The sequence below is a fragment of the Dendrobates tinctorius genome, unplaced genomic scaffold (assembly GCF_039654945.1).
Source record: "Dendrobates tinctorius isolate UK_male_01 unplaced genomic scaffold, ASM3965494v1 ptg000033l, whole genome shotgun sequence".
Classification (NCBI taxonomy): domain Eukaryota; kingdom Metazoa; phylum Chordata; class Amphibia; order Anura; family Dendrobatidae; genus Dendrobates; species Dendrobates tinctorius.
In genome coordinates, this window is record NW_027361701.1 from 12,892,269 (window position 1) to 12,911,003 (window position 18,735).

At 43.9% G+C, this 18,735-nt stretch overlaps 1 protein-coding gene across 4 annotated transcripts in view; it reads right to left on the reverse strand.

Annotated features, from left to right (window-relative positions):
* Positions 1-18,735, reverse strand: part of EP300 (E1A binding protein p300) — a 311,109-nt gene that overhangs the window by 113,164 nt on the left and 179,210 nt on the right. For all 4 annotated transcript variants that reach the window (XM_073572990.1, XM_073572993.1, XM_073572991.1 and 1 more), the window contains exon 16: positions 5,731-5,881. In XM_073572990.1, coding sequence (XP_073429091.1) covers positions 5,731-5,881 — 151 coding nt within the window. The remainder of the gene's footprint in view (positions 1-5,730; positions 5,882-18,735) is intronic.

An 18,735-nucleotide genomic window follows, 5' to 3' on the forward strand; every position in this document is an offset into this window, starting at 1 on the left:
TTGGTCTTCTTTCTTTTCTCCATGCTCAATGTGGTACACACAAGGACACAGGACAGAGGTTGAGTCAATTTTAATCCATGTCAACTGGCTGCAAGTGTGATTTAGTTATTGCCAACACCTGTTAGCTGCCACAGGTAAGTTACAGGTGCTGTTAATTACACAAATTAGAGAAGCATCACATGATTTTTCGAACAGTGCCAATACTTTTGTCCACCCTCTTTTTTATGTTTGGTGTGGAATTATATCCAATTTGGCTTTAGGACAATTCTTTTTGTGTTTTTTCATTTAAGACAAATTAAATGAAGATAATAAAGAATTTGTGTTTGCAATCATTTTCAGGAAGAAACTATTATCTGACAGAATTGCAGGGGTGTCAATACTTTTTGCCACAACTGTATCCAACAGTAATCTGCAAGCATTGACCGATTCCATATTCATTGATATTATTTCTCCATACCCGCACTATCTTGGTGAAATCTCTCAGTCTAGCAGTTCACTCTCCAGATCATTGCGACTGCAAAAGGCATAGATTGCCTCTTTCCATTTAAACCACTGGGTAAGATGTGATGCACATCTACTGCAGCATATGTGTGGAGGCCAGCTCTTATCGTGTTCTCCAATTCGGCATATAAAATACAGGTTGTAGGTTTTCCCTTGTGGTAGTCAAGTTTGGCCTTTGTGGTGCAAAAGCGACCTCGCCGCATATGTGACAAAATCTATCCACTTTGTTAGTGCAAAAATGAGGCATATTTGAAAAAATATAGAAACATGCCTATATGCTAAGAAACTAAGCTAAGAAATCCTAAAACTGTAAACCTTACACAGAGCATTTATAAAAGTACACTGCCGTTCAAAAGTTTAAGGTCACTTAGAAATTTCCTTATTTTTGAAAGAAAAGCATAGTTATTTCCAATGAAGCTAACATTAAATGATTCAGAAATACACTATACATTGTTAATGTGCTAAATGATTATTCTAGCTGCAAACGTCTGGTTTGTAATGCAATAATATCTTCATAGGTGCATAGAGGCCCAATTCCAACAACCATCACTCCAGTGTTCTTATGGTACTTTGTGTTTGCTAACTGTGTAAGAAGGCTAATGGATGGTTAGAATACCCTTGGAAACCCTTCCAAGTATGTTGGCACAGCTGAAAATAGTTTGGCTGACTAAAGAAACTATAAACCTGACCTTCCTTTGAGCTAGTTGAGAATCTGGAGCATTACATTTGTTGGTTCCATTAAACATTCAGAAAAAAAGAACTTTCATGTTAAACTCGATAGTTCTTAGAAATCAAGGCTATTCCATGCGAGAAAATGCCAAGAAACTGAAGATTTCTTACAACAGTATGTACTACTCCCTTCAGAGGAGAGTACAAACAGGCTCTAACCAGAGTAGAAAGAAGTGGGAGGCCCTGCTGCACAACTGAGCAACAAGACAAGTACATTAGAGTCTGTAGTTTGAGAAATCGACGCCTCACAGGTCCTCAAATGGCAGCTTCATTAAATAGTACACACAACGCCAGTGCCGGGATGCTGGCCTTCAGGGCAGAGTGGAAAAGAAAAAGTCATATCTGAGACTGGATAATAAAAGGAAAAGATTAATATGGGCAAAAGAACACAGACATTGGACAGAGGAAGATTGGAAAAACGTGTTAAGGACAGACGAATCCAAGTTTGAGGTGTTTGGATCACACAGAAGAACATTTGTGAGACGCAGAACAACTGAAAAGATGCTGGAAGAGTGCCTGACGCCATCTGTCAAGCATGGTGGAGGTAATGTGATGGTCTGGGGTTGCTTTGGTGCTGGTAAAGTGGGAGATTTGTACAACGAAAAAAGGGATTTTGAATAAGGCTATCACTCCATTTTGCAACACCATGCCACACCCTGTGGACAGCGCTTGATTGGAGCCAATTTCATTCTAGAACAGGACAATGACCCAATGCACACCTCCAAATTATGCAAGAACTATTTAGGGAAAAAGCAGGCAGCTGGTATTCTCTGTAACGGAGTGGTCAGCGCAGTCACCAGATCTCAACCCCATTGAGCTGTTGTGGGAGCAGCTTTACCGTATGGTATGCAAAAGGAGCCCATCAAGTCAAACCAACTTGTGGGAGAGGCTTCTGGAAGCATGGGGTGAAATTTCTCCAGAATATCTCAGCAAATTAACTGCTAGAATGCCAAAGATCTGCAATGCTGTAATTGCTGCAAAGGGAGCATTCTTTGAGAAAAGCAAAGTTTGGAGAAATTATTTCAAATAAAAATCTTTTTTTTTCGAACCTTGTCAATATCTGGACTAGATTTTAAATTCGTTTGGCAACTCATTTGATTAATAAAAGTATGAGATTTCATGGAAAACACAAAATTGTCTGGGTGACCCCAAACTTTTGAACAGTAGTGTAGGTGATGGAACTGTATGTAGGAATTAATCATCGAGCAGAGTAGGCGGTTTTTGAATGGTCACCCTGTGGTAGAATGCTGTAGGCTCAATAAACAAAATAGATGTAATAGGCTAGCTACTAACGCAATAATTATGATGAAATAACAAAGATGCAATTTTTCTATAAGTCTGCATGAAAGGTGTCATAAGTAGTTACAATTTCCTCTGGATCTTCACATTTAGAGCTAGTCAGCAAATTTAAGTATCGCATTTGTTTTCAGCACCACAAAAATAATTAGGTTCAACAGTTTTCATCTCTGAATCAATCTGTCAGTACAACAGTGTTCCCCCAAGTTTGAGTTTCACGATTTGAGTACATACCACAACTTTCAGACCAGTCGCTAGTCTCCTGACCCAATGTCACGGGGTTACCGAAACAAAGAGGAGCCAGAAGACCACAGTGTCTGTTGGCTCCTGCTCCGTCGCTGAAAAGAAGCACTTATATTAAACGTGTTTCTTTCAGCAGAACAGGGGTTAATCGGCCAAGTGGGAAATTTCTGCATTCAGCTGTGCTCGGTTAGCCACTCCTCTCACCTATAAAAGCTACAGGAAAGATGTATATCTTTGTACCGTGTTAGGCTACTTTCACACATCAGTTTTTTGCCGTCAGGCAGGATCCGGCTATTTTTAGAAAAAACGGATCCGGCATAAATTTTGGAGAACTGTAGAAACGGATCCGTTTTTTTGCTGGATCCGTCTAGCAGGTTATATCTGTTTCCTGGGGGCTGGCCAATTGGATCTGAGCATGCGCAGACTTAAAAAAACGGATCCGGTGGCTGGATCCGTCTTTTTCTGGATCCGGCGCATTCCAGCGCCCATAGACTTTCATTGTAGCAAAAAGCTGGAAGCGCCGGATCCGGCGCTTCCGGCTTTTTCGCTGGAGGCAAAAAACGTTACAGTAGCCGTTTTTTCCAGACGCCGGAATGAGACAAGTAGCCGGATCCGGCAAAAAACGGATGAAACGCAATGCCATCCGGCACGATCCGGCGCTAATGCAAGTCAATGGGGAAAAACTGGATCCGGCATTGCGTTTTGCCAGATCCGGTTTTACAAAAAAAAAAGCCGGATCGCGCCCGACGGCAAAAAACTGATGTGTGAAAGAGGCCTTAGCCAGTAGATAGAAAAATATTCAGGATTGAGAGTCCTCCGTAGTTGATACCTTTAATGGCTAACTGAAAAGACGGTAACACATTGCAAGCTTTCGAGACTACTCAGGTCTCTTCATCAGGCTGACTAATACAAAATCTGAAGTCACATATTTATGCACAATACAGCCTAGAAAAAATGCAATAGATAAGACAAGTGACGTGAAGCAGAACTATCAATATGGGAGAGGGAGAAACATAAATATAAACATTGGACCAGTTCATAGATAAGGAGTCCGGATGTTTTATGGTCCTCTGATTGGGGTCTAGTTCTGTGTTGTGATGCCCCCACACGGTTTTAAAAGGAAATTCCTTAATTGATGTAAAAAGACATAAATCAATGCGACACATTCATTCCAGCACTGAGAGTGTCAAAGTTCGTCATAAATTTGTACTCCCAAACTCGTCTCTCTGAGAATTGAAGTTAGCTTTCAATACAAGTAATTTCATATCCACGCTGCTGTGATCAGGGATACAGAAATGTTTTGCCACAGGTAGATCCATTCTTTTTTCTCTTATTGTGTGACGATGAGCATTCATCCTTGTTCTAAGCTTTTGCCCTGTCTCCCCCACATACAGACCCCCAGTTGGACATTTAGTACAAATAATTAAGTACACCACATTAGATGTAATGCAGGTGAAAGTACCTGGGATCTCGTAGCCCTGATGTGAGTTGGGGATCTTTATCTTGTCTTAAAAGCTTAGAACAAGGATGAATGCTCATCGTCACACAATGAGAAAAAAGAATGGATCTACCTGTGGCAAAACATTTCTGTATCCCTGATCACAGCAGCGTGGATCTGAAATTACTGGTATTGAAAGGTAACTTAAATTCTCAGAGAGAGAGACGAGTTTGGGAGTACAAATATATGACGAACTTTGACACTCTCAGTGCTGGAATGAATGTGTCGCGTGGATTTATGTCTTTTTACATCAATTAAGGAATTTCCTTTTAAAACCGTGTGGGGGCATCACAACACAGAACTAGACCCCAATCAGAGGACCATAAAACATCCGGACTCCTATCTATGAACTGGTCCAATGTTTATATTTATGTTTCTCCCTCTCCCATATTGATAGTTCTGCTTCACGTCACTTGTCTTATCTATTGCATTTTTTCTAGGCTGTATTGTGCATAAATATGTGACTTCAGATTTTGTATTAGTCTAGCCTGATGAAGAGACCCGAGTAGTCTCGAAAGCTTGCAATGTGTTACCATCTTTTCAGTTAGCCATTAAAAGGTATCAACTACTGAGGACTCTCAATCCTGAATATTTTTCTATAAAAGCTAGGCTTGTTTACCAGGTCCTTGTCTGAGTTAGCATTTGCGACATAGATCTGGAGAAGCTGGTGTTTGGAGAGCTGGAGGAGTTTATTTCCGACTGTTGCTTGGTTTGGATGCTTGGAAATTCCTCATTCTTTCACGTCTTTCTTTATTCCCCCCTCCCTACACACCTTGGTGAATACCTCTGTTATATGTGAGTGTATATTTTGTGTGTGGAGTTCTCTTTGTACCCTTGTCTTTGTTTCCCTGTCGGGTTGGTGTACTGCGGTACACAGTAGCACCTCTCTTCCCCGGGTGGGGGGAGGGGACAGACTTAGGGCTGAGGCCCCGGCATCTTCACCATTGAAGTATCCCAGGGAACAGGGCGAGCTAAGGCGCCCCCTTAGTGTCAGGGCCAGGAAAGGTGCCCACTGGTCCCAGGTCACTCGCCAGTCGAATCGTGACACCCAAACTCAACAACCTCTCATTCGTATGCACTGAGGTTGTGACTTTGGGTAAGGAGTGCAGAAGTTCATCCAGAAATTGTGGTCTGTACACAAGTCATGTAATTCAGACATGTGAAATGAGAGACATTGTGTACCGTCCATTTCTTAGAGGTCAAAATATCTCACGGGTTCCCTTAAAGTTCAGATTTTTGTAACGGATGTAGCTGCTTTGCATATTTTTAACCAGTACACACAAGTGCTTCTCTTGCCATTGCCCTAGGTACTATCCCATCTAATGTATATGCAACCATACTAAGAAACTGGCATGGGTGCTTGGAGTTATCAATATAAAATGCTCAATGCCATGAACAGATAACCCCGTGGTACACCAATGTCAACTTTCTCATTTTTAATGTCTTTTTTTCTGAAAACCCACTTTTCTTTTTGGACTGTTCTGTAGGAGAAGACTGTGCAGGAGGGGTGCCAGGCATTTCATCCTCCTCTTTTATTTCAGGCTTCACATCTTTCTTTTCTTCTGTCTCCATTGGCTCCAGTTTGCAGTCTTCAGAAGAAATATCAGGCTTCTCCTTTTAATGATATAAAATTCAGATTGCGTTAAATCCGTATTTCTACAACTGGTTCAACAAATAACATTCTAGCATATATAAGCTCCAAAAGCATTGTACACTACTCAACCAGCCCCTTCTCGATCACCAAATTCTCCCATGTAAAACAGCCAGTACTCAATTACAGTGTCGGCGCCGTTCCAGCAACGTCAAATCTCCTAATCAATGGCTGTTAATGGGTAGCTTCCTTCTTGCTTGCTTTGGATGCCAGTTTCATCCAAAGGAAGAGTGAATCAACTGGCACATTAGTTCATTAGGGACTGCGGATTGGCTGCAGGACTCATGTGACACAATGCCATGTAAGTCCCAGCATAATTGGAATGGCGCTGGCACCGGAGGAGAGTACCTGCAGCTACTATTTTATATGGAGGAACATGGTGATTGAGAAGGAGTTGTTCAGAGAAGTGGACAACTCCTTTAAGAAAGGAGATTGTTTATAGGTACCCTTTCCAAACTTAAAATTCCTGTCCTTTTTTCATTCTTTTCCCCCATATTAGCCTTGTAAAGTTTTATTCCCACAAGTCCATTATTTTTCACAATGATCAGTAAATGCAGAGGTAATATACAGACCAAGCCCAACATAACTTTCTTGTACCTTTCTGTACTTCTTCATTTTCATCTACCCTGTACATGGGCTGTCCTATTCTTGCACTGATAAAACTACATTTCTCAGTAGCCCTTGCTTCTTAACAGTTCTGCAGACCACGCCACCATATCCTGCATGTTTTCAATGAGCACACCCGAGTTACCATCAAGCTAATTAAAGCGAAGATAGACATCACCTTGTGCTTTTGTTCTTTTGTACTTTATAATGATGTAGATGGCAGAAGATAAAATCCATCACACAAAGTAAAGGATTCTTCTGCTAATTACATCAACAGAGCATAATTTGCAACAAAGAGCTCAGCTCTACCTAATTAAGCCCTTTGTGACCTTAGGATTCTCTGCTTTTTTGTGCTTTCGATTCTCTGCTTTTTTGTGCTTTCAATTTTTCCTCTCCAATATAGTCGTATGAGGGCTTGTTTTTTGCGGGACGAGTTGTAATTTTGAAAGACACCATTCATTTTACCATACAGTGTACTGGAAAACAGGAAAAAAAATTTGAAGTGCAGTGAAATTGCCAAAAAAAAAGTGCAATTTAGCAATTGATTTTTGTTTTTCTACTTATGTTCACTATGTGGTAAAACTGGCCTGGCAATATGTATCCTATGATTCCCCAGGTCCTGTTGAAAGCAGAGAAAAGTACTGCAGTGCGCAGTCGCCAGGAAAATTCAGAGAGGCCCAGCGCCTGCGCTCTGCAGGAATTGGCTCTGCTCTCAACAGGGTTGATAAGTACTCCTGTTCAGGAGTGCGATGCCAGGGAGAGATGAAGCAAGGAGGAGTGCGGCATCTCAAGAAGATGGGAGGTGCCAGACCTGGACCCGCGACGCCCAGTTTCTAGTAAATACCCCCCCCCCTTTAGTACCCCCCCCCCCTTAGTTAGGGAAAATTAATGAAATAAAGAAAATTTATTTTCATTTTTCCATTAGGGTTAGAGTTAAGCTAAAGTTAGGGTTGGAAATAGGGTTAGGGATAGGGGTGTGTTGGGGTTAGAATTTAGGGGTTTCAACTGTTTAGGCACATCAGGGGGTCTCCAAACGTGACATGGCACCACCATTGATTCCAGCCAATTTTGCATTCAAAAAGTCAAACGGTGCTCCTTCTCTTCCAAGCTCCGACGTGCGCCCAAACAGTGGATTATCCCAACATATGGGGCATCAGTGTACTCAGGACAAATTGCACAACAACTTTGGGGGTCTATAAAAAATTGGGGGCTAAAAAATCATTTTTGTGGAGCACAAAATGATTTTTTATTTCCACGGCCCTGAGTTATAAACTTCTGAGAAGCACTTAAGGGTTCAAAGTGCTCACCGCACATCTAGATAAGCTCCTCGGGGGGGTCCTAGCTGCCAAAATGGGGTCACATGTGGGGGGTTTCTACTGCTTAGGCACATCAAGGGCTCTGCAAACGCAACATGACGACCGCAGACCATTCCATCAAAGTCCGCATTCCAAAACATCACTACTTCCCTTTCTAGCCCCATGAGCCCAAACAGTGGTACCCCCTGTACTCAGGAAAAATTGGACAACAACTTTTGTGGTCCAATTTCCCGTTACCCTAGTGAAAATAAGACAATTTTTGTAGAAAAATGATTTTTTATTTTCACTGCCCTACGTTATAAACATCTGTGAAGCACTTGGAGGTTCAAAGTACTCACCACACATCTAGATAAGTTCCTTTAGGGGTCTAGTTTCCAAAATGGTGTCACTTGTTGGGGGTTTCCACTGTTTAGGCACATCAGGGGCTCTCCAAACGAGACATGTCATCCGATCTCAATTCCAGTCAATTCTGCATTGAAAAAGTCAAACGGCGCTGCTTCCTTTGCAAGCCCTGCCGTGTGCCCAAACAGTGGTTTACCCCCACACATGGGGTATCGGCGTATTCAGGAGAAATTGCTCGTTTTGTGGTTCATTTTTTCTTTCTTTCCACACATGTGAAAATAAGATTTGTTCTGAAATAAAATGTTTGTAAAAAAAAGTTAAATGTTTATTTTTTCCTTCCACAGAGCTTCAGTTCCTGTGAAGCACGTAAAGGGTATGTGCACACATTGCGGATTCTGCTGCGGATCTGGCTCTGTGCATCAGCAGCAGATCTGTAAGTGATGTACAGTACTATTAAAGTGAAGCCAAAATAAAAAAACCACTGTGCACATGCCGCAGATTTTTCCACACAGATTTGCTGCGGATTCAAATCTGCAGCATGTCACTTTTGTGCAGATCCGCAGAGTTTTTACACCTGCTCCATTATAGGAATCTGCAGGTGTAAAAACGCAGGGGAAATCCGCACAAAAACTGCAGAAAATCCACAGTAAATCTGCACTAAATCCGCAGGTAAAACGCAGGTCATTTTACCTGTGGATTTGGCAAAATCTGTGTGGAAAATTCCACAGCAGAATCCGCACATACTCTAAGGGTTAATAAACTTCTTGAATGTGGTTTTGAGCACCTTGAGGAGTGCAGTTTTTAGAATGGTGTCATTTTTGGTCATTTTCTGTCATATTGACCCCTCAAAGTGACCTCAAATGTGAGATGGTCCCTAAAAAAAAATTGTTTTGTAAATTTTGTTGTAAAAATGAGAAATCGCTGGTCAACTTTTAACCCTTACTTCCTAACAAAAAAAAAAAATGTTGGTTCCAAAAAATGTGCTGATATAAAGTAGACATGTGTGAAATGTTATTTATTAAGTATTTTGTGACCTATCGCTCTGATTTAAGGGCATAAAAATTAAAAGTTTGAAAATTGCAAAATTTGCGACATTTCCGTTTTTTTCATAAACGCAAGTCATATTGAAGAAATTTTACCAATAACATGAAGTACAATATGTCACGAAAAAAAGATTTCAGAAACAGCGGGATCCGTTCAAGCGTTCCAGAGTTATAACACTCAATTTGACAATGGTCAGAATTGTAAAAATTGGCCTGTCATTAACCCCTTCATGAGTCAGCCTATTTTGACCTTAATGACCTTGCCATTTTTGGCAATTCTGACCAGTGTCCCTTTATGAGGTAATAACTCAGGAACGCTTCAACGGATCCTAGCAATTCTGAGACTGTTTTTTCGTGACATATTGGGCTTCATGTTAGTGGTAAATTTAGGTCGATAATTTTTGCATTTATTTGTGAAAAAAACGGAAATATGGCGAAAGTTTTGAAAATTTCACATTTTGAATTTTTATTCCGTTAAACCAGAGTTATGTGACACAAAATAGTTAACATTTCCCACATGTCTACTTTACATCAGCACAATTTTGGAAACAAAATTTTTTTTGTTAGGAAGTTATAAGGGTTAAACGTTGACCAGCAATTTCTCATTTTTACAACAAAATTTACAAAACCATTTTTTTTAGGGACCACCTCACATTTGAAGCCACTTTGAGGGATCTATATGGCAGAAAATACCCAAAAGTGACACCATTCTAAAAACTGCACCCCTCAAGGTGCTCAAAACTACATTCAAGAAGACTATTAACCCTTCAGGTGCTTCACAGCAGCTAAAAGCAAATTTTCTTTTAGCATCAATTTTTTCATTTTCACATGGGTAACCGGATAAAATGGATCCTAAAATTTGTTGGGCAATTTCTCCTGAGTACACTGATACCTCATATGTCGTCATAAAAAACTGTTTGGGCGCACGGCAGGGCCCGGAAGGGAAGGAGCACCATTTGACTTTTTGAATGGAAAATATGCTGGAATATTTAGCGGTTGCCATGTCAAGTTTGGAGAGTCCCTGTGTGTCTAAACATTGGAGCTCCCCCACAAGTGACCCCATTTTGGAAACTAGACCCTCCAACAAACTTATCTAAATGCATAGTGAGCACTTTGAACCCCCAGGTGCTTCACAAATTGATCGTTAAAAAAAAAAAAAAGGACTTTTTCACAAAAATTTTCTTTTAGCCTCAGTTTTTTCATTCTCACATGGGCAACAGGATAAAATGGATCCTAAAATTTGTTGGACAATTTCTCCTGAGTACACAGATATCTCATATGTGGTCATAAACCACTGTTTGGGCGCACGGCAGGACCTGGAATGGAAGGTGCAACACTTGACTTTTTGAATGGATAATAAGCTCCAATCGTTAGCGGACACCATGTGTTTGGAGAGCCCCTGTGTACCTAAACATTGGCGCTCCCCCACAAGTGACCCCATTTTGGAAACTAGACATCCCTAGGAGCTTATCTAGATGTGTAGTGAGCACTTTGAACCCCCAAGTGCTTCACAGAAGTATAAAACGCAGAGCCATGAAAATAAAAAATATTTTTTTTCCTCAAAAATGATTTTTTAGCCCGCTATTTTTTATTTTCACAAGGCTAACAGGAGAAATTGGACCACAAAAGTTGTTGTGCAATTTGTCCTGAGTACACCGATACCCCATATGTGGGGGGGGGGGGGGGGACCATTGTTTGGGCGCACAGCAGGGCTCAGAAGGGAAGGAGCACCATTTGACTTTTTGAATGGAAAATTAGCTCCAATCGTTAGCGGACACCATATCGTGTTTGGAGAGGCCCTGTCTGCCTACACTTTGGAGCTCCCACACAAATGACCCCATTTTGGAAACTAGACCCCCTAAGGAACTTATCTAGATGCATAGTGAGCACTTTGAACCCCCCGGTGCTTTACAGAAGTGTATAACGCAGAGCCGTAAAAATATTTTTTTTTCCCTAAAAAAATTATTTAGCCCACTATTTTTTATTTTCACAATGGTAACAGGATAAATTGGACCCCAAAAGTTGTTGTCCAGTTTGTCCTGAGAACGCTGGTACCCCATATGTGGAGGGGGGGACCGCTGTTTGGGCACACGTCGGGGCTCGGAAGCAAAGTCTGCGGGCGTCATGTTAGGTTTGCAGAGCCTCTGATGTGCCTAAACAGTGGACACCCCCCAACAAGTGACCCCATTTCGGAAACTAGACCCCCCAAGGAACTTATTTAGATGTGTGGTGTGCACTTTGAACCCCCAAGTGCTTCACAGAAGTTTATAAAGCAGAACCATGAAAATAAAAAAAATCTTTTTCTTCATCAAAAAATGATTTTTTAGCCCGTAATTTCTTATTTTCACAAGGGTAACAGGATAAATTCGACCACAAAAGGTGTTGTCCAGTTTGTCCTGAGTACGCTGGTACCCCATATATGGGGGGGGGGGGACCACTGTTTGGGCACACGTCGGGGCTTGGAAGGGAAGTAGTGATGTTTTGAAATACCGACTTGATGGAATGGTCCGCGGTCGTCATGCTACTTTTGCAGAGCCTCTGATGTGCCTAAACAGTGGAAACCCTCCACAAGTGACCCCATTTTGGAAATTAAACCCCCCCAAGGAACTTATCTAGATGTGTGGTGAGCACTTTGAACCCCCAAGTGCTTCACAGAAGTTTATAACGCAGAGCCGTGAAAATAATTTTTTTTTATTTTTTTTTTCACAAAATCATTTTTTTAGCCCCCAATATTTTATTTTCCCAAGAGTAACAGGAGAAATCAGACCCCCACAGTTGTTGTGCAATTTTCCTGAGTACGCCGATACCCCATATGTGGGGGTAAACCACTGTTTGGGCACAAGTCGGGGCTCGGAATGGAGGGAGCGCTGTTTGACTTTTTGAACTCAAAATTGGCTGGAATAAATCGTGGTGTCAAGTCGCGTTCGGAGACCCTGTGATGTGCCTAAACAGTTGAAACCCCTCAACTCCAACACACCACTAACCCTAACCCAACCCTAAACATAACCCTAACTACAACCCTAACCCCCAACACACCCCTAAACCTAATCCCAACTCTAATCCTAACCACAATCCCAACGCTAATCCCAACCCACCCCTAACCCTAATCTTAACCCCAATTCCGGCCCTAACCCTAATTCTAACCCTAATTCCAACCCTAAACCTAATTCCAACCCTAATTCTAACCCTATTTCTAACCCTAATTCCAACCCCATTTCTAACCCTAATTCCAACCCTAACCCTAATTCCAACCCTAACCCTAATTCCAACCCTAACCCTATTTCTAACCCTAATCCTAACCCTATTCCTAATTCCAACCCTAACCCTAATTCTAACCCTAAGTGGAATTTTTTTTTTTTTTTTTTAATTTTATTGTTTGTGCCTGGCTATGGGGGTGATAAACGGGGGGTGTATTTACTTTTTTTCCATTTTGATCACTGTGAGTTTATCACAGTGATCAAAATGAAAAATGAATCGTCAGCCGGCAAATTCATGGGCGCCACCATCTTGGACAATGGCAGGCGCACTGCGCATGCGCCCGCCATTTTGCAAGATGGCGGCGCTCATGATCCGGACGACGGGACACCGGGAGCCACATCAGGACATCGGAGGTACCGGAGGGAGCGATAGGAAGGGGAGGGGGAGCAGATGATGATGGCGGCGACCGATCGCCGCCGTCCATCGGTGGCGGGGGCCGATCGCCGCCGTCACTCGGTGTGTGTGTGTGTGGGGGGGGGGGGTCGGGTGTCGGTGTCCAGCCATGTCCGATGCTATTGCAGCATCGGCCATGGCTGGATTGTAATATTTCACCAAATTTCATTGGTGAAATATTACAACTCGCTCTGATTGGCTGTTTCACTTTTAACAGCCAATCAGAGCGATCGTAGGCATGTGGGGGCTAAGCCACGCCCCCTGGGATTAACTCTAGAGTGTCCTTTCAGTGACCCCGGTCACCCGACCCGCAGGAGGGCGATTTATATCATGACGCCTACATAGGCGTCATGGGTCGTGAAGGGGTTAAGCTGCAAATTTGCTCCATCACCAAGGGGTTAAAAAGTTGTATTGCCATGGATTGGTCTTGCTGCTATGAAATACGAAAGTGGATGTTCAACCAAGGAAGGGCAAATCTTTTTACTATTTTCTAGGCATAAACATGAATTGATTTTTTTATGCAACAAAAGCAAAATATTACACTTGTATTCAAAATTGCACAAAAGCACATGTGAAGGCAAAGTGCTGGTTGACCACATAGAAATGCAACATGAGAGAATATATAGGAATTGGAAGTATAGTTACATTTGAGGTTTTTTATTTCTTTGCAAGACAACAATGTAAACATAGACCCCATACCAGAGGAGCAAAATGCCCAGGAAATGAGCGTTGCACCCAACTTCATTAGATGCAGGTCACGTTTCCACTCGCCACCTGACGAAGATGGGTGAAACATGCGTTGGGATACACACCCAACAGGGCTCCACGTTATTGCGCAAGTTTGCCTCCTATTCTGTATCTGATGCATGCTAACTATTAAAGAATGTACTGCAATAGATATGTGGGCATACTAATAAGTGAGGTTTGTTGTGAGTTCTCGATTGAGCTACTCTGCTTAACAAAATCTGTTATACATTTTATTTTTAATAAAGTTGATATATTTGTGAGATATTTTTTAACACCATTTATCTGGTAATACTTCGGTCCATCACTCAGCCAGATACTTTTTTGTTCTAGGAATATTGGTTGGTCCCAATATGAATACTTACTAGTTAACGTTTTTATTGAATGCATTTGGGCACGCTATCAACATACAGCAATGACACAGTTGGGACTTATCCACTTATTTCTGAAGATGTTGGCTTTGTAGAATATATACTGCTCAAAAAAAAAAAATCTAAGGAACACTAAAATAGCACATCCTAGATATCACATTACATAGTGAAATGCGTTAAAGAACAGTAAAACAGGGATTTGTGTGTACTCACCGTAAAATCCTTTTCTCCAAGCCAGTCATTGGGGGATACAGTACCATGGGCGTTATGCTGCTGCCACTAGGAGGACACTAAGCAAACATTAATTAAAAACTAACTTCTCCTCCGCAGTATACACCCTCTGCTGGCTCTATCCTGAACCAGTTCGGTGCCAAAGCAGTAGGAGCTCGTAAGTAGCAAACAAAAATGCAACACGTCAAAACCAAAGGACAACCACAAGCCAACAGGCTAAACGGGGGTGCTGATTCCCCCCAATGAGTGGCTGGGAGAAAAGGATTTTATGGTGAGTACACACAAAAATCCCTGTTTCTCATTCTCCACATTGGGGGACACAGGAACATGGGACGTACTAAAGCAGTCCCTGGGTGGGAAACAGCACGACAGCTGAAACCTCGTGTACCAACAGGTTAAATCTGCCTTACAGATGTGATACTGCTGACTGCAGAATCCGTCTGCCAAGGGCAGCATCTGCAGAAGCTTGAGAATGAATATTGTAATGTTTAACAAACGTGTGCAGGCTGGACCAAGTCGCAGCCTTGCTGTGCCGACGTCTGATGCCGAATGGCCCAGTAAGCCCCCACTGACCGAGTGGAGTGTGCCTTAATCCCCGCCGGGATAGGCTGACCTCTGATATGGTAAGACTCAGATCGCTGAGCGGATCCACCTGGCTATTGTAGCTTTAGAAGCAGGTAGACCCTTTCTGTGTCCATCCGGAAGCACAAAGAGGGAATCTGATTTATAAAAGGCGCCGTTCGGGAAGTGTATTTCCTGAGTCCCCTAACTAAGTCCAAAGTGTGGAGAGTTTTCTCAGTACGATGGACCGGCGCTGGCCAGAACGAGGGCAGACCCATGTCCTCATTCAGATGGAAGGAAGAGACGACCTTAGGTAAAAAAAAAAAAAAAAAAAAAAAAAAAAGACAGGCGTCCTCAACACCTCCTTGTCCTTGTGGAAAACTAGAAATGGGGGATTGCAAGACAAGGCCGCCAACTCCGAGAACCGCCTTATGGATGTTACCGCCACAAGAAAAGCAAGCTTCCAAAAAAAGAAGGGAAAGCACTGCGTCCTGCAGAGGTTCGAAGAGGGTTCCTTGCAAGGCACCTAGGACCAAGTTAAAGGTTCCAAGGCTCCAGGGGCATCTTGTAGGGGGGAACAAGATGAGACACTCCCTGTATGAAGGTCTTAACCTGTGATTTGAAAGCTATCCTTCGTTGAAACAGAACAGATAAGGCCGAAATCTGACATTTAAGAGAAACCAGTGCCAGGCCCAAGTCTAAGAGTCTAACCCTGCTTGGAGAAACTCCAAAATGGAAGGGATGGAAAACACGAGTGGGGAACATCCGTGGGTTCTTCCCCAAGAGAAAAAAGGTCTTCCAGATGTGATGGTAAATGCGCATGGATGTAGGTTTCCGAGCGCTAATCATGGTGGAAGCTACTTGTTGCGAGAAACTGGCCTGGGCGAGAACACTTGAGTTCTGGTGGTAAATCGGCCCCTGAGAGAGTAGGTCTTGGCGGTCCAGTAACCGCCAGGGAACATCAGCGACTAGTTCCTCGTACCAAGCTTTACGTGGCCAGTCTGGTGCGACGGGAATCACTGGGATTCCTTCCGCTTTGATCTTCCTGATGACCCTTAGAAACAGGTAAGGGAGGCGAAAGTGATGCCACAGGAGAACCAGCGCATCAGATCCGTTGGCTAATGGGTCGCGGGACCGAGCTATGAACGCCGGAACTTTGGGGTTTAACCTTGAGGCCATGAGGTCGACATTGGGTGTTCCCCAGCGTTGGCAAATTTGCTGAAAGACTTCCAGATGAAGGGACCACTCTCCCGAGGACAGACCCTGACTGCTGAGAATCTGCCGCCCAATTCTCTACTCCCGTTATATGAACTACAGAGATGACTGAGTGGTTTGTCTTGACCCATCGCAGAATGTGTGCTACCTCGAGCATCGCCCTTCTGCTTCGTGTGCCCCCTTGACGGTTGATGTACGCCACCGCCGTGGCATTGTCTGACTGAATCCGAATGGGATGACCTGCTAGAAGATTAAGGAATCGTCGAAGGGTTAGCTTGACTGCCCAAATTTCCAGAATATTGATCGGGAGAAGTGATTCCAGAATGGACCAGTGTCCCTGAGCCGTGTGGTGATGGAAGATCGCTCCTGAACCGAGAAGACTGGCGTCGGTGGTCACCACCAGCCAGCGGACTGAAAGAAAAGACTTTCCCTGACTCAATGAGGATGTCAACATTCACCACCTGAGAAACCGGCGGTCCAGGGAGATGTATTTGAACGAACGGTACTGTCTCTATTGTCGCCACCATCATTTTCCCCAGGACCAGCATGCCAAACTGCAGGGAGTTGGGACGGGCAAAGAGAAAGCTTCCAGACTCTCTGGGTCAGTGCAGAGACCTCTTCTGGAAGGAGAATTAGCAACCCTCGGGCAGTGTCCAGGATCATCCTCAAAAAGGAAATTCGCTGTGATGGTGCTGGGGAGGACTTGCTTAGGTTTACCAGCCAACCCAGACGAGAGTGTGTCAACAGTAATGCTTACACACACTGCACAGGCCTGAAGGAACGATCCTTTGACTAGCAGGTCGTCTAGGTACGGCAGGATCACCACGCCCTGAGAGTGCAGAATAAACATGATGGCTGCCATGACCTTGGTGAACACTTTGGGGGTGGGGCGAGACCGAAGGGCAAGGCGGTGAATTGAAAGTGCTCATCGCTGACTGCGAAGCGCAGAAAACCTTGGTGACTGGAGAAGATCAGAATGTTATGCGTCCTTGATGTCGACGGATGCGAGGTATTCCCCTTTCTCCAGCAAGGTGATGACTGAACGGAGACTCCATTCTGAAATTACAAACCTTGACAAACCTGTTTAACAGTTTTAGGTCTACAATAGGGCGCATGGTTCCGTCCTTTTTTGGAACCACGAACTGGTTTCAGTAAAACCCTTTGAACCTTTCGCTGTGTGGAACCAGGACGATGACTCCAACCTTGCGGAGTGCATTTATGGCTGGGAAGAATGGGGCTGCATGCACCTTCATCTTTGGAAGACGTGACTGGAAGAAATGTGTTATGACGCAAATTCTATTTTGTATCCGGAGGACACCAGATCTGACCCACTGGTCGAGAATGACCGCAAGCCAGGCTTGACGAAACAAGAGTAGACGGCCGCCTACCCTGTCTGTGTCCTCTGGATACCGCAATGAGTCATTGAGCAGAGAACTTGCGGGATGAGGAACCTTTGAGTCCAGACCGTGAGGGTCTGCTTTTCCAGGAATGAGTGGGCTTGTACAAAGGCTGGGGTTCCCTGTCCCTATGCGAGGGACAAGTAGAGCTAGAGGAAGCGACTGCAGAGGACCAGCTTGCGGTGCTGTAAAATGGCCGGAAGCGAACCTGGTGTTGGCTTCGAAAAGACCAATTGGGTCTTTGCTGAGGGAGGAATTTACTCTTTCCTCCAGAAGCATCAGAGATCAGTTAGTCTCCGAATAATCGCCCGCTCTGGTAAGGCAGGGAAGTTAAAGATTTTTTGGAAGCAGAATCTGCTCGCCATTCTCTGAGCCATAATGCTCTCCTGATAGAAAATGGCATTTGCAGCTGCTAACGCGGCACAGTTAGCTGAATCTAGAGAGGCATGCACAACGTAATCCCCGGCCCGGGCAATCTGGTAAGCGAGACGGACCACCTTGGAGGCAGGTTATTGTCTCGGCTAGTTTTAGCCAGACCTTCTGCCCAGGCCAGGATAGGGAAAGTGCCGCACCGGCGGCTTCAAAGACTGAGCGAGATCATCAACCTATCAGTGGGGTTTTTAACAGACAAGCCGTCAGACAAATACAAGAGTCTTGGAATCAAAACGTGATATGGGTGGATCCACTGCAGGGGACTCAGTTCATTCCTTTCTTAGAGTAGGAGCAAAGGGGTACTGTGTCTCCAGTGGCTTTTGCCCTGTAAATCGCTTGTCCTAGTGACTTCTATGCCTCTGGACAATGTCCGTAAATTCAGGGTGGTTAGTAAACATCCTGTGAGGGCGTTTGGTCCTTTTAAAAGACACAGTATGATCGGGACTAGTCCCAGGCTCTTAGTCTACTTCAATGAGAGAATCTAGAGACTTCTGGTACTCTTGTGAGTCAGGGTCTCCAGCCACATCTGACTCATTCTGAATCGTGCTCGCTGCGAACCCCTGGTGAGGGGGAGCAGGAAACGGAGCTTGTGGACTCCGAGTAACAAGAATGCCTGGGGGACGAGCTATGGACTAGTTTCCTAGAAGTTTGCACGTTTTCTGCTGTTGTCCGGCCCCTGTCTGAGGAAGACTCTCGCACGGCTGAGGGGTTTTCCATGCAAGACAAACCGATGCCCTGGCTTGAGGAGGAATCACGGAAGGATGCTATAAGCTTTAGCCAGGGAAGCCATGGACTGTGCCACAGACATGGCCCACTCAGGGGGGCTAGGTCCACTAGGGTCAGCATTAGTGGAGGGTTGGGTTCCTGTGTGCATGAAGGTTTGCAGGCCGCACAGAGTGAAGTACAGT